Genomic DNA, 16,091 nt, shown 5'->3' with positions numbered 1-16,091 from the left:
AGAAAAGAATGAGAGAAATAATAATAATAATAATAATAATGCGATTCATTACAGCTCATTCTTTAAGTGTGAGGCGATCGACCATCTTTATATTGTTGAGTGTACCACCTCTCATGGCCACTGTCCGTACTATGTGGCATGAAAAATGACTATCATATTTAATGTTCTGTGTGTTTGCACTATTACCAATATTATTCCATCAATATTAAAAACTTAGTAACCATTTCATAATACCTAGTTACTTTTGCTCACCTTGTATCACTATTCCACGGCTTTCAAACAGCTTTTTAATGCAATACTTGCATTTAGCTGTATAGCTTGGTATTTTAGTCCACTTTATATGTGTACAGCCGTTTCTCATTTTATGCCTACAGTGATGAAATGATAAATTATGACCATGTTGGTACATCTGTTCTGTCTCTTATTTATTCCATGTGATGATTTATTATGCATAGCATATCTGTAGAAATACTTTGCATTATTCAGTTTCCTGATATGAGAAGCTCATAATCCTTGTCTAACAGGCTTCTTACGTTTTTATGGAAAAATCCAAACATTTTATCATTGTTAAACTGTGTTCGATCGAAGTTGCTGTTTCTAGTTTCTCGATTGAGTGTTGCACCTGTATCTGGCAGCTGTATATTACACAGAAATTTATCCTAAAATGGTCTAGTGAAAATATTGTGAGTCTCGGGAACTGGACAGACAGCACTTGTTACACTGAATCCTTCTAGAAGTTAGTTCTGCAAGGAACCTCTTATCAGAAACAAACAGGTGTAATTAGGACATGAAGAAATTTTCACCTTCAAGATATGGCTTGGAAGGACAGATAGTTGTGGGATAATGTTCCTTGATTACCAAATTTTGCGCCAGTGCCCAGGATTAAATTTAACACCTTTCTTTTTTTTTTTTTTTAGTGCCTCATAGTGGGAGTATGTGTGATGCTGTTGTAGTAATCTGTATTTTTGCACGAAGATGTTCAGCTCAGCATCAAATTTTACTTAAGGGGATTTACATTAGTTAGCTGTATTAGGTTAGTTTAATTCTTTCTTCTTTCAACAATAGTGTAAACGCCACACTGCATTCTGTAACCAATTATCCTTAATCGGCATCGAGTGGGTGGGAGGGAAGGGGGGGAGGGGGCAGGTGAGTAGATTTGTGTGTGTTTGAATGCATGTCTGAGATTTAAGAAAAGAAATATGCCAGTTAAGAGAAACAACAAGAGATATTCATACCTGCTGTGCATAGATTTTTGACACAACCAACTTGCTCCCAAAGTATTTCAGCATCCACCATAAGTAAAACAGTTGGCAATGAAGGCATGCTGTTTGTGGTAAAGGATAAAAAGTGACACAGCTGCAACCTGAAATAAAATAGTGTTTATAGAATTGAGGGTACAAAGTATCAAAATATTTGTAAATGGTATATTACTGCATTTTAGTATGAAAAATATGAGCCTAAGTAACTTACTGAATATGGAGACATCATGATTGCCTCCAAGAGCTGCTGATAAAATTTCTTTAATTAACATCTTGTTTCAGTCCAGAGACCATAATCAGGTTCATAAAAGCATTTTCAACATCATATTAGGCAGAATAAAATCATTGGAATCAGATGATAAAATCCATGAATTCGTCACTGTTGCCACATAGTAATATAAACTACATCATCATTTGTATAGATTTATTCTATATTACTATGTGATAACAGTGACAAATTCATGAATTTTATTATCTGGCACCTATGGTTGTCTATCACCTAATACGATGTAAATGCTTTTATGAACACCCAATGATGGTTCGTGGAGCAAAACTGGTTTGTAAAGAAATTTTATCAGCAGCTCTTGGAAGTAAACATGACATTCTTCAGATATTTATGAGCTGCAGACACCACATTCTGGGGTTGTTTATTTTATCATGTTATATTTTTCGGCGCTGAATCATCATCTGTTATGAAAATAATTAATTCAGTTGAGGAGAAGGATAACAGGAGGAGACTATTTGTGTAATAGTGTACTGTGTAAGTCTCATTTTGAATACTTGACTTGTAGCTAATTTGGCCAGAACAACTTCTGACAATTTTGTTTATCAATTTTGCAGAATAAGACAATCTGGCTCAAGAACCTCTCAGAACCTCTAGGACGCTTGTTTGCAGATACTATGAGTCTCTCGAATAAACTATTTGATGTGCATAGTTGTATTTCAAGAACAGACGTACAGGAAGAGTTGGAGTTGAGAAATATATATGAAAGAATGGAAAAACAATTTTTAAGACTGTCAAATCAAGATAATATTGTTCATACTGTGAGCAGATCAAGATCAACACCTCAAAGGAGTAAACACACCACTCCATGTCAGAACATGGGACTGTGGTACTGGAGGAAGACTGCTATTTTTGATGGTATGAGGATAGCTACATCTTTTTACCTGTCATTCATTGTATAGATATTAAGATCATGTATGTCATTATAATTATAATACTTCTTACATGTTTTGTCATTTCATGGAAAATTATGTTTGTCTTGCTATTTATAATTGTCCACATATTTTAAAGATTTTCTGTATGTGGCCAAAAACATCCACACACACATTTCTGTTTATTCCTGAAACGTCGTCTCATAACTAATAGTGTTCTGGGACTTCCTCTCATTACTACAATACTACAGTTTGATTATCAGGGAAGACACTCTACTGTGTTCTTGTATAATGGAGATGGAATTTCTTCTTGACACACATTGCTCTGGTTCCACATACAGATGTTCAGTGGGGTTCTTTTCAGAGTTTTGCACAGCCCAGTCCAACATATTCACCTAATTTTCTTCAAATCACAAACTATATAAGTAAACATTTTTATTGGTTTCACTATTGAAGAAGAAGAAGAAGAAGAAGAAGAAGAAGAAGAAGAAGGAGAAGATGAAGAAGGGGGGGGGGGTGAGGGAGGGAGGGAGGGAGAGAGAGAGAGAACTGTTTGAGATAACAGTTATCATCCACTTCGATATGCTTTCTTGGACTCCATGATTTTCATTGTTATAATGGGATAGACAGACACTTCAGCAAGCTAGTATAACAAGTGTCAGAAAATCAGCCAAGTGCAAAGTCTGTGCAATTTGCACATTTGTATACACAAGGTGACTTACAGTTTTTCCTTTGTACAAATGAGACATGTAAGCCAAAGAAGTAGCTTCAAATCTATAGATATTAACATTTAATGTACACACTAATACGTTATTCTCCACTAATATCAAAACTTGTGTGAATGTCATGATATATTCTGTATTTTAGAACACTAGTTTGTAACATAACATCACTGCTACTCTACATTTGTGCATTTTACAAATTTCATCGTTAGTATGCTCATTCAATTATTACATCTAATTTTAAGGTATTTTGTGTAAATAATAATGTATTTTTGAGAAATTTTAGAATATTATGAGTGCATGCACATAATGTATTTTGTGGAAAACTGACATTTGTGAGCTACAGTTGTGTGTTCAACTGACTTCGGTAACTTTGTGATTTGGAAAATAATTTATCCTTAATTGCAATGTTGATAGTTACATAATTAGTGTGATTTTGCTTCTTTTCCCAGTTGTTGCCCAGTTTGTTCTGAGGAGATATTTAAAAGATGATGATTGTGACATAAATGTACTTCAGATGACTGCTGTGGTGTAATATTGTGTTCTGCACTTATTGTAACTATCATATTGTACACAGTTTTGTTTGCCCTTTCAATAGCAATTTATAATGTATCCATTCATTGCAAATTTCCATTGTTTTACAGTTTGTTAGTGAGCATAATCCCATCAAAACAAAAAATTCGAGACTTAAGTTCCAAGAAGTTAAATTTTGTCTCGGCTTTTACTCTTATTATAACACAAAATCTTTTTGTTGGTGCTTAATTGCTTAACTTTGTAAGGAGAGCTTTTTATCCTCGTAGTGTAACTTACCCAGAAACTAAACTAAGCTTGTTGATTCACTTCTAAAGCCATTTGTTTACTATGGAGAAAAACATTACACCAGTTAAAATGCAGTCACTGGGTCTGCTGTTGGCAAGCGGGTGGAAATCGCCCTGACAGCTGTCAAACAACTGGAACCTGCTGCAAATGGTTGTGTATGTGAGATAAAAAGTTTTACATACCAGACAGATCGAAGGTACTTCAAGTACTCTCCTTTTCCATGCATATTCTCTCTTCTCCAGAAAATACAGGGCCTATCATTACTTAAGAATTAAACTGTGCGTAGCAAGTCAGTGGTAGGTCTAGTTGCAGAGGCCAGGAGAAATAAGAGTATTATGCCCATCCAACTAACGAACAAATTTAAAGTTCTGTGTCCCACTGAAAATGAGTCAGTGAGACATGTTTCACTTGTCGGGAGGCCTGCTTTGTCATGCACCAGGAGAAGTAAGTGCAGAAGGGTAAGGGTCTGTTCATTGTCAGCAGTTCAGATGTATAATGAATAATGATGCCACATAGGAAATTAGCGGCAAGGGTGAGATATGCCAGGATGCCTCGTTTATCATGTTAAAGAAGCTATTTTGGCAGCCATTGCGGAAACAGGATGTTATGAGTTGCAGATTGTAGCACATGTTAGAATGAACAATTCTTGTTGTCTGGGCTCAAAGGTCACACTTGAATCATATTGTGACCCCCACTCCATTTTCCTTATTCTGCGTGGAATGGAAGGCTTTAATAAGAGGTTTTTGTGACAAGCTGTGCTGCACCATACAGTTTCAGAACTGTAGCAACCTCCTTAATGGGTCAGAAGTGCATCACACATCCGAGGCTGAGAAGAGGCTGTTTGTGTGTTAAGCAACTCTCCATCCAGTTCAGATAACAATATCTGTAGGAAACCTTAAAGTATTAGTGTAAATTTCAAAGAAATGACCCCAGTAGATATAACTATAAAAAATCTAGTGATTTAACTGCTGAAGCATTAGTGACAAAGTTCTAGATTTTGAAGCACTCCTGAACAGCAAAGGGGCTCACATATATTAGGTAAAGAAAACTGACCTTCCTTAGATTTTTTGGGACAAGCCTAAATGTACATTGAAAGGATAGGTTAATGGGAAAGGGAGGTGGTGTATTTGTCACAGTAGGCAAGAAACTGAACTCTACTGAGACAGAAATTAAAGCTGCATGCAGGATTGAGTATAAAGATTCAGTGTAACAGATGGGTATTAATTTATATTGGGAACCAGCTGTTGGCAACTAGATCAACCCCCAGGGGGTTCATGATGACTCTTATGGGTATGGCCATGGTGAGTGTGGGTGCTGAGCCATTGAAGTACTCCACCTTTTCTGTACTGCAGTTGCTAGCCCCTAGTTTATTCCCCCACTCACTATAGTTTATTCCACTTTCCTGATGACAACCTGGCTTTCACGTAGGTTTTAGCTTGGCTTATTCTTGTGGCCCCTTAAATTAATTCCTACCATTCTCAACTTGGTCCCTTCCCAGGTTTGATGTCCATACTTTCCAAATTTGACTGAAGTGTGAATTGCGCAGGGAAAGGTAGAGAACAGAACAGTGAGGTCCATATCTAAAAAAGTTACTTTTATTTGCCATTATTAAACCTATCAGTGGTTCAGAAAGGTGTTCAGTACGAAGCAACAACAATCTTTGATTATTTGCCCAATCTCACAAAATGTCTGACAGGTAGTAAAACAGATTTTCAGTCTAACCTAAAATCATTTCTCCTGGACTACTACTCCTGTTCCATGGATGAATTTCTATTGAAAAACTACTGACCAGTAAACAACATCAACATCAAAAACACTAGTGTATACAATCAATAAAAGAATCATTCAAATGATCTATGGAACATGTAACTAATAAACATTGTACGTGTGTATCTTCCCAGGCATGACCATCCTGACAGCCATTTCTAGGTAAACTGCTCCCCACTCCCAAAACCTAACATAGTAGCCAGTGCATAATAGAGACATTGTCATGTGACCACTGACAGTGTGGGGACTGCACTTCCGGTTTCTGCACTGTAAACTGTCTAAGCATGCTAAGGAGTAGGTGCCCATTCCCACTGGAATACTAGGACTCAGGGTAACACTCACCATACCAGGTGGCTGAGTGGCACTTGGGCAGAATGTGCTGAGTTGGATTGGGTGACACCAGAGCAGACAGTGTGCCATAAAGTGATTCAAACTTACTAAAGCTAGTAGTTGTGAGGCCCTGGCAGTACAACCCCCAAGTGTTTCCACCAGTTGCTATGCAGTGGCAGAAAGGACAAGGACATTGGTATAGAGAACTCTACTCAACACAGTAGCTAGTCTCTATTGGAATGGAGAGATAGATAGATAGATAGATAGAGAGAGAGAGAGAGAGAGAGAGAGAGAGAGAGAGACCTATTTAATGACCAAACCTCAGTTCTTGGTGTTACACATTGAATACAAGTTTGAATAGCATTGCAAATGACACAGTGTGGTTCCTCCTGATCAGGACAGTAGATGCTTGTCAGACTTGAGCTGTACTTCTACAGGTGACAATCCAGAGTCTTTTACTTCTCGCATAAGTTTACACAAATCACAGAGCATTATCTTGGTAATTGAATAAAAAACTGCATGCCGGTCTCCAGGTGAGAGGCACAGTTTGCCCGCTGTATCCAGAAGGGGCCAAAGATAACAGAGTTGACACGGAAGTCTAATGTTGGAGGGGACAACACATGCAGAAAAGGTGGAGGTCATGATCAGACCTTACGTACCATCATATGTGCAATGCTTTGTTTGCTTCCATTTGGTTTGTACATCATCTTGATGTTCAATGAATTCACCTGTGGTAATTATGGATGTACCCAGCATATCACACCTTGTGTCCGTACTAAAACTTGTGTCAGAAGTCTGGACCTACATGAACCCGCTTGTCAAAGTGCTCCGTTTTCAATAAGGAACAGTCAGTCCAAGAAAACAAACACTTTGGTCATTTACCATACTTTGATGTGAAAAAGAAAACTCTAACATCTTCATCACATGACCACTTTTGCAATGGCCTTGGAAAAATCGGGGTACCGATCCAGAAGACATTACCCCTCTTCACATGAGATGGAGTCGACCATTTTACCAAGTCTTCTCTCAGCAATGTCATGACTCTGATCCTGCATCATCACCTGGAGAAGCCTTTGTCTTGTTCAGTGTTACTCAGTAAAATTGACCACCCTTCAGGGAATTCATTTCCACAAACCATGCAGACTCATAGCCAGCCTGTGTGTGTGTGTGTGTGTGTGTGTGTGTGTGTGTGTGTGTGTGTGTTTTTCTGAAGAAGACCTTGTTGGCTGTGAAAGCTCACTTTCTAACAGTCTTTTTGTTTTATCTGTCTATGACTCAGCATCTGCGCTATATGGTGAATAGCAACTATGCTTTTCACGATATTGTTACATTTCCACCCTGGATTTTCTATTCTTTACTCACTAAATTTTGTGTTTCTTGTATGAACTTCATCTTCAGAACAGCTGTTTAAACAATTGTGTGTTTTGTTGGAATGGATAACCCGGAATACAGCTCCATCATTAAAACTATTTTTCTTGGATTGTTAACACAAAGCATTTCAATGTTGGTGGTGGTTAGTCGTATGAAGGATGTCCCAAAACTACAACCAATATGAAAATGTTAAGAGCAAGCATAGTTCATATTTGAACTATCTGTGATTAGAGAGCTGCGAAATAACTAATATTATATGTGAGGTAGCTGTGCAGCATACTGCTTATTTGCTGAATAGAACTGCTCACCAATTAGTAGAAAAATTTAGCAGGACTGTGGAAGTTTTGAGACAGTAACGTTCATTCCAGTGGCCAGGACAACTGAGCTTTTGTAACACTATGCACAATATGTAAGAAGCAAGGAAAATCCTTAGCAGTGAGGAGATTGTCACAGCAAATTTAGGCTGATGTAGCACTCTGTAACAAAAAGACAGTCAAATTTTATTTGTAGCAGGGTCAACAGATATTAACGATATTACAATGCAAGACATGGTCTTAGTTAGAATCGAAAACAGTATTGTGGCAGAACCATGTGAACAATCTCAGTGCAGTGATCCACAGCGGTGGTCAGGAAGTTCTTGCTGGCAGTCATATGGGACAGCCATGTATTGCAGACAGTGCCCGGCTGGGTATACAAAGAATGCATCAATTAGTGTATCTTCACACATTGCATTTTATATGAAAGATCAACAATGAGAAAGCTTTGTGTAATATGGTCAGCACATTTGTTGAATACTGACAAAAGGCAAATATGAAAACCAATTTCTCGCTTTGTTTAGACCATTTTTAAAAAAGAATCCCGCAGATTTTTTTATCAACCATGTGTGATGCAGGTCAGCTGTGAATCATTTGCTCCGTGCCAGAAATCAAGCAGCAGTGAAAACAGTGAAAGATAATGACACTGCTCCAAAAAAGATGAAGTTGGATTTCATTTGTTGGAAATGTTAAAACTAGTGTTTTCTGATATGATAAAGGGATTGTTATTGGTGCATAGTTAAATCAAATTGTGAATACTTCACTAGACTTCAGGTTCTGCTCGATGAAAAACAATCGCAAAGAGAGCCTGGATTGCAAAGAAACAAAAATCAAGACCTGCATTTTGTAAAATTACTTTCTTCACTTTGGCACTGGAATTGTGGGTAGTTTTATCTGCAATATTAATTCCATTAGTTTCACTCTGAAAACCATACTCTTGACCATAGCCTGTAACTAAAAGTTCATCATACATAATGGTCTGCATTTATTATTCTCATGAAAGTTAATTTTCTCTTTTGTCAGTTTATTTTAAACTCCAAATAGCATGGCACTTGTTATTGAATGCCTACACACAGTACTAATCACATGTTCAGCATCCACGTTTTGGATTAAGCTAAGAACATTCAATACTTCATAGAAGATTCAGATCATTATTGTTACTATGTGGGACATTTATTCCAGTAATTATTTAGCGTATGGCTAATACAGACATATCATGAAATTAAATTACCTATACATATGTACATATTGACACACAAGAAACTTAAGTTTGTCTTTACAGCTGAATATCCAGTCCTTCAATCCAGCGCACTGCATCTGGAGTTGCTAGCAGGAAGTCCTCTTTGGCGCCGTGATAGGCTCGAATCCTGCATTCACTGACAGTGTGGTGAACAGTCTGTTATGGAGCCCCGCAGTCACAAGCTGGATCAGGCAGCTTCTTCCACTTAAAGAGAGCATCCCTGCATCGCCCATGGCCGGTACAGATTCTGTTGAGAGTAGACCAGGTCTTGCGTGGTAAGTCGAATCCTTGGAAGTTTAGCACCTGAGAAGATGTTATGCAGGTGCACATCTGTCACTGCTTCCCACCGACCTTTCCATTCTTAAAGAGGTTTGAAATTCTTAGCAACCATGTCAGCAGCATCGTACAGAATTGGATGGCGTGATTTCAGTCTCTTGCGATTTAAAAGAGGCAGGTCGCTATGCATGGATAGGTTTGAATTCCTGGAGATCTTGTGGAATTCTCTCATAAGGGCAGTACATCTGCGTAGATCAGGAGGCATTATACCGGTTAACAGTGGAAGCCAATAAACTGGAGTAGATCTGATTGCGCCAGATATTATGCGCATTGTCATTTTCAGCTGGGTATCAACAAGCCTTGTATGATGACTGTTCATCCAAACAGGTGCACAATACTCAGCACTTGAGTACACCAAGCCCAGAGCTGAAGATCGCAGAGTGGTTGCTGAAGATCCCCAGGTAGTTCCGCATAGCTTATGGGGGATGTTGTTTAGAGTCCTCAGCTTTGGAGCTAAGTTAAGAAGGTGGTGTTTGAAGCATAGTGTACGATCCAGGATGACACCAAGATATTTTGGGTTCCAATTATGACGAAGAATTCTGCCTGTGAAACTTACTTCCAGTTTTACGTTCGCCAACTGGTTATTTAGATGGAAGCAACACACTTCTATTTTACTCACACTGGGTTGGAGTCTCCAGATTTTGAAGTAATTATTTAATGCAGACAGGTCATTGGCTAGAATCTCTTCTGTTGTCTTCATTTCCTGGTGTTTTACGGCTAGAGCCAGGTCATCGGCATAGCAGTATTTTCTGGACGAAGTGTCAGGTAGATCAGATAGATATAGGTTGAACAGTAAGGGTAAGAGAGAAACTTGAGTTCATGGGTTACCACCAATTACCACATCAGCACTTTACTGTTCTATGTTTCTTAACCTAAGTGCCTGTTCACCTCGTAATTCCCTGGGTTCATGCCTTGAACTGCTCTTTAGCACTCTGACTTCTTAATTCTACCTCATCAACTCTATAACCCTATTTTAGCAGCCCCACACATTCCTTCCATGCCTGCACTTTCAGTACATACCCACTCTAAGAAAGTTCTGCCAATACTTAACTAATGGTGTCTCACATTGTCACTCATAGTGCCCAAACTGAAAAATGGCATGTAACCACTTGGGAACATGAATGATCAATACCGCTTGCTCTGTCTAAAGAATATAGTAGAGTTAGACCAGCATTCTCGAAATATATGCACAAAGGTTCTCTGGCAATGTACATGTCATATTCACTGTACTTGGCCCTCTGATTTCCACCATATTCATAGATAAAAGAAACAGCTGGAAAACTTCTGATGCTAATAAAGAGATGCTGGCAAAACTAAAAGTGTAATTTGCTTATCTAACAGAAACTTACATCAACTACAGAATCTACTCACTGGGAAAAATGTCCATTGCGTATTGACTCAAAAGGAAACTGTCGAATAATAAGTGTCAAGCTAAGAATTCACCTTGCCACCACGTATTGCGGGAAGAGCACGAGTGGACTTGTGAGCAGATAAATCCTGATATTGTCTGAGCAGTTATTCTTAACATATGTACCAATATAGTTAGAACCAAGGATAAATATTATTATTGTCGTACACATTAATGAAAGTATCGTTGCTCATGTGTGGTAGTTGGGGGTGTTGTCTCTTTTTGAGGTGACACACAAAAGTGTGACTTCCATGTGAGACCATGACTGCTCAGGGTGTATGGGTAGCATCTTTGTGCATCATTTACAATATGTGATTTTATAGTGCATTTGAAATAAGTTGTGGCTTTTGACAGTTTCATATGGGGCAAGTGGAGGGAAGTGTGCCAGCAAGTGGTGATAACGCCATGCCTGTGTTTGGTCATGGCCATTCGCCGGCCGCCAGGCAAACATTCTTTGGCGGTAAAGAAATGGCAGTACTGAACAGAGCAGTTACATCTATGAATCTTTTATACCTACTCATGACTGTAGAGGTCCCCAAATGAAGAAAAGTCCCTATCCTTATCCTCAAACCCAGAACTGGCACTTGAACCAACAGAAATGACTGTCTCTTCAGTCTGTCCTCCAGCAGTACTCCTGAATTACCTTCTTGGTATGACAGATGACTCCTATGGGAAACATTTGCAATGGCTTCTTTTGCCAGCATTTCAACCTCACTGGTGATACATAACAGACCAGTTTGGGAGGCTTACTGCATTGGTTGATGCAACAACTCTTAGTTTATTTAGGTCATGTAATCACCCAGATTCCAATTAACGGTAAAATTATAAGATAAATACAGTGTTCACACCAGTCATCCATACCTTGTGAATGATACTAAATGTATTACTTAATTTTCTTCTGTTGGTCAAAATAGCTGAAATAACATCTGAATTGTTACTGTTAATCGATAAAACAAATATACGTAATGTAAGCCTTTAGTTCCCAAAGTAACTAAAATAATTCACGAAATAATGCTGTCTGAAATGCATGAACAAATTACCAAACAGAATTATTGCACTTACCAAATAAAGGATCCGATTGTATGGAAGTCAAAAATATGGTAAGAACTTACTGTACTCTTATCTTCATGTCATTAAGAAAACTAGGAAACCATCTTTTCTTTTTTTAACATATTTGACGTGAATTCCTGTAATAACATTGTAATAAGGCTGAATTGAATGTACAAAACTGATGAGTGTTTAGAACTATAATGTAAGTGATTCAGTTCAATTGGATGTAATTATTTTTAACAGTAATATTGAAAATTTACAATACCAATTAGGAAACATTGTTCAGAGGGATAAGTGAGAGAGCCAGCTCACTGGGAGTCATTGTTGACTAGAGGTTTTGTGTTGCACCATCTGTGTCACTGTGTGCAATAAATTGCAATGAGATGAATTAAGGTATACCTATTCCTTGTTTCACATTACACACTGTTTGAACGTGAAATGTGAATCCAGTTCACAACAAGAACTCTAGGACAACAAGCAGATCTCAAGATAAGTATTTAGAGTTACACCATCCATACAGACTGTTTGTATTCCACTGATATTCTGTTAGCAATAACTTTACTTATATACATTTTCATTTCTAGAAGAATATGTTATGTCTCAAAGGGATTGGAATATTTGTCACCTTCAATGAACAGAAACGCAACACTGAGTGTAAACTTCTTGTTGTTTTGTTCCACATTGCCATTCACCCAGACCCATATATTCTCAATTGGATTTAAATGAGCATGATGTGAAGGAAGCCTGGTTACACACTGCCCTATGCCATTAGCCAGTTTGTTCACATGGTAGTATAAAGTTTTTGGCTTGTACTGTGCTACAAGTTCCATTAACTCCACCTTATTCATGCTAGATGCAACTTTATATGGTACCCGAAGTAAAATATACACTTACCTCCACTGCACTGTTACAGTTTTATTCATCACAATAGGAAGGTATGACACTTTTCTGTTACTGTTGTTGAATTTGGAGGACTATTTTGCAGCAGAGTATTCGAAAACCACTTCATGAAAACTCTGGCTTTCAGTTATTCATGATAGGTGCTTTGCTGCCTGGAATGGAACAGCAATAAAAAGTTTTGAATGAAGCAGCAAGCAGATCCAGTGTGAAGGATGATTATCCTGCCACCCCTGCCTCACAGTGCTGTTTTTGTTCCTTGTGCTGTGCAGTCTGTCCACTCCTTTGTCAACATGTCACATGTGTTAATCACAAGTCAAACAATGTCTTGAATGCGCTCCTCATGGCAAACAGATATCAACCTCTCCAGACCAGTATGTAACTCCTCTCGATGATAAATGTCTGACAGGAAATCATCTTTTGCCATAAACCAATCTCTTGAAGACAGTTTTGATGTGATAACCAATTCCCCTTGAACAGCTCTGTTTCTGTACGTTGAAAAGCAGTTTATTTAAAGTGGGGTACTCCTTGCATTGATAATAGGCATACAGATGCATCTATCTTGGTTACCCACCTGTCGTAACTTCTTTTTTTGCCCAGGGTTTCTACTAAAGAACAAGTTAATGTTGCTTAATCATTTCCTTCTCCTTCCCAGCTCTTAGTACTATAGATCGATGAATGCTAAGTGCAATAGCTGTTCTGTCCACCACTATTGCAACATCTAAAATTGGACTGCCAGTATTGCACTCAATTTCAAAATAACTGTGCACAGAAAACACAAATTTATGACCTTGTGGACAGATTGAAATTCCCCTTCCAAAGCTCAATACCTTTGCAGCTGGTGAATGTTTTCTTGGAGACCTCTTCTGTTGTGAATCTCTTGTAAAGACAGGCTGCACTGTTTTTATTAATGCAATGCCAACATAAAACACTTAATCAATACACCTGATTGCAGAACATTTCAACACCAAAAAATACCACTTCACATGAGAACTGCTGAACATTCACACATCTTTTGCGTGGCAACAGGGGTTCTTTTCCAACAGAACTGTTGGCTGCGTGGTGGGAAAGCCGGCTTGCCATTGGTGTCACATCCATTCTGGTGAGCCAAGTGTCAAAAGTTGCAACTAATTTTAAGCACACTGTATCTTCAGTTTTATAATGCGTCTTCTTGCAAAGCAGTTGGTCAAAATCTGGAAGAAAACAGTACTTGAAGATGTGCTAGATTTTTACAGAATACATGTGGGATTCTGTGTGGTCCTTTCACAAATCCTGTAAGGTTTACATTGTTTTCTCTTATGTCAGTGTGTGCGGATGAAAATAAAGGTGTGAAATTATAGGTGCACAGGGGGCCTTGTAAAGTCAGCTAGGATATGGGCACCTGAACGGATTTTTTTAAAATGAAAGAGTTGGTTAAAAGATAGTAAACTCACTATATTCCGTATATGGGATACACCTACGTTGGTTTGTTGATGCCATTAGCCTGTCACAACATCAATTTAAGTGTCGGGACAAAGTCTGAAAAAGTTGAAAGCTGGTGCTAGAGAACGTCCAGCAGTTAAAATGTGGTTTACTTCCCATGCTCCCAATTAGCTACCTACAATGAAGTGTAGTAGGCCTGTTTGCAGGACAAACAACCTTTGCTGAAGTGACAGTCCAACTTGGCATGCAGGCCACAATGAATTGTATTTGCACATTACAGAAGAATATTAAAATGCAAAATGATAAATAAAATAAAAAATTTCAAACACCAGACTGGCTAGGCAACCTGCACAAAAGCAGCTTATTATTATGTAGAATTAGTTGAAATACTGATATTGCTGTCTGGAGTGGTCCATTGCTTGAAAGCAAGTTGCAGTAATTTTTTTATCTATACTGCCTACAAGTAGCTGGATTTATATCGGGTGTTTCTCTCCCAATCGCTGTGTTTCCAGGAAAACTTGTTTCAATATGTATCTACTTATTGAAAGACTGCTAGTCACTGACTAAATAGTATTTGAATTAGTGGCTTTATTTCACTTAAAGAACTAATGTGTATTTATATATTTCAGGCACCAAGTTACTTGCTCTTTTGTAATTTGTTGTAGCTTACAGTTGTGTATTTTGGTGTTGCAGGTCTTAATAAAAAACTACACTTGGTTTACAAAGATGAGAAACAGTGGCAGAAACTTCAAGAAAATCTTCAGTTAATAGAGAGGCTACAATTTCAAATAGATGTATTTGATCTGATTTTATCAGAAATGATACCACGGATTTTGTCGATGGATCCCAACACAAAGAATTTTCAAATGATGCTGAAAGTTGTATGGGCAGTGACAGATTTTACAAGACTTCCTGTTCCAATATTCATAATTCCTTGAAACAGTAGCCTCGTGATAATTAGCTAAGCAGTAATTAACACTAAATAATCAATTAAAATCATTCTACAAAATTTATTAACATACAAATATTTACATTAACTTTATTTAATACAATAATTCCATTAATTGTCTTTTAATTTTAATAAATCATTTTAATGAATATAGACAAAACAAAAGTACGGAATCTGCTATTAATCCTACATGAAACAACACAGACATCTACAGGTAAAATATAAAATAAGAAGCCATCAGTCTCTATATGCAGATCACTATTCCATGAATTGAGCCAGGACTCGCACAGCTGCACTCATTGCTTGGCTACCATCGTGCGATGCTGACAACACAGCACGAGCAATGCTGTAACATGTTTCTAAGATGAGATTTTGCTGAACAGTAAAGAATATCTGGAGACAAGGTTATTTAAATTATAAAAGAAAAAGCACTACAACATAGTTTTATAAATAAGTGTACAAGCAGTTAAATACTGTAGTATAATTCAGTTTTCAGTTACAGATTTGTGGCATGAGCAGTTTCATTAGAATTTAAAAGCAAATTAATGTAAGCTGCAGTACAAAGATAGATCACTGTTGAATTGCAATTTTCCAGGCGGAAAGCTAAACTAAACACACACACAAATCTTAAGTAAAAATATTGTGGTCTACGGGCTGTTACACCTCACATTCTTTATTATGAAACAATAGAGACTGGATAGGTAACCACTTATCTGTAACTCATTGATGTGAAGTGCATAGAAGCGTGTAACAGCACTGACACTCCACTTGCATTTGAAATACCACTTTAAGGTACACCGTATGCAGCTGTGGACCTGTGGCAAATGGACAGCACACATTTTGCTGTGGAAAACACCTCAGGCCCCAAGAAAGTAACAGTATATAAAATGATGTCATTCCTCGTGGCCACCACCTGTTTTGTGTACATGTGGTAGCTGTTTTCAGGTTGTTGGTGTAATGGTTCAGGGATTCCGGACTGGAGCAGATTCGTTTGCCACAAAGACCTAGGCTGTAGGGAAGGGACCATTTGATGTGGAATGGGTGGCAGCTGT

At 37.9% G+C, this 16,091-nt stretch overlaps 2 protein-coding genes across 5 annotated transcripts in view; one reads left to right on the top strand and one right to left on the bottom strand.

Moving 5' to 3' along the window:
- Positions 1 to 15,153, top strand: part of LOC124788315 — a 96,823-nt gene extending 81,670 nt beyond the window's left edge. Inside the window, exons 3-4 of the mRNA XM_047255552.1 lie at positions 2,100 to 2,400; positions 14,784 to 15,153. Coding sequence (XP_047111508.1) covers positions 2,100 to 2,400; positions 14,784 to 15,028 — 546 coding nt within the window. The 3' untranslated portion in view covers positions 15,029 to 15,153. The remainder of the gene's footprint in view (positions 1 to 2,099; positions 2,401 to 14,783) is intronic.
- LOC124788313 (AP-5 complex subunit zeta-1-like) overlaps positions 15,134 to 16,091 on the bottom strand; it is a 158,491-nt gene continuing 157,533 nt past the window's right edge. For 2 of the 4 annotated variants that reach the window (XM_047255549.1, XM_047255550.1), the window contains exon 13: positions 15,135 to 15,385. In XM_047255549.1, the coding sequence (XP_047111505.1) occupies positions 15,298 to 15,385 (88 nt within the window). In that variant the 3' untranslated portion in view covers positions 15,135 to 15,297. Of the gene's footprint in view, positions 15,386 to 16,091 lie in introns of all 4 variants that reach the window. The other 2 variants (XM_047255551.1, XM_047255548.1) reach the window with 2 other exon arrangements.

Source organism: Schistocerca piceifrons, chromosome 3 (genome assembly GCF_021461385.2).
Source record: "Schistocerca piceifrons isolate TAMUIC-IGC-003096 chromosome 3, iqSchPice1.1, whole genome shotgun sequence".
Taxonomy (NCBI): domain Eukaryota; kingdom Metazoa; phylum Arthropoda; class Insecta; order Orthoptera; family Acrididae; genus Schistocerca; species Schistocerca piceifrons.
Note: the sequence above shows the minus strand (reverse complement) of the source record. Positions and strands in the feature narration are given on the sequence as shown.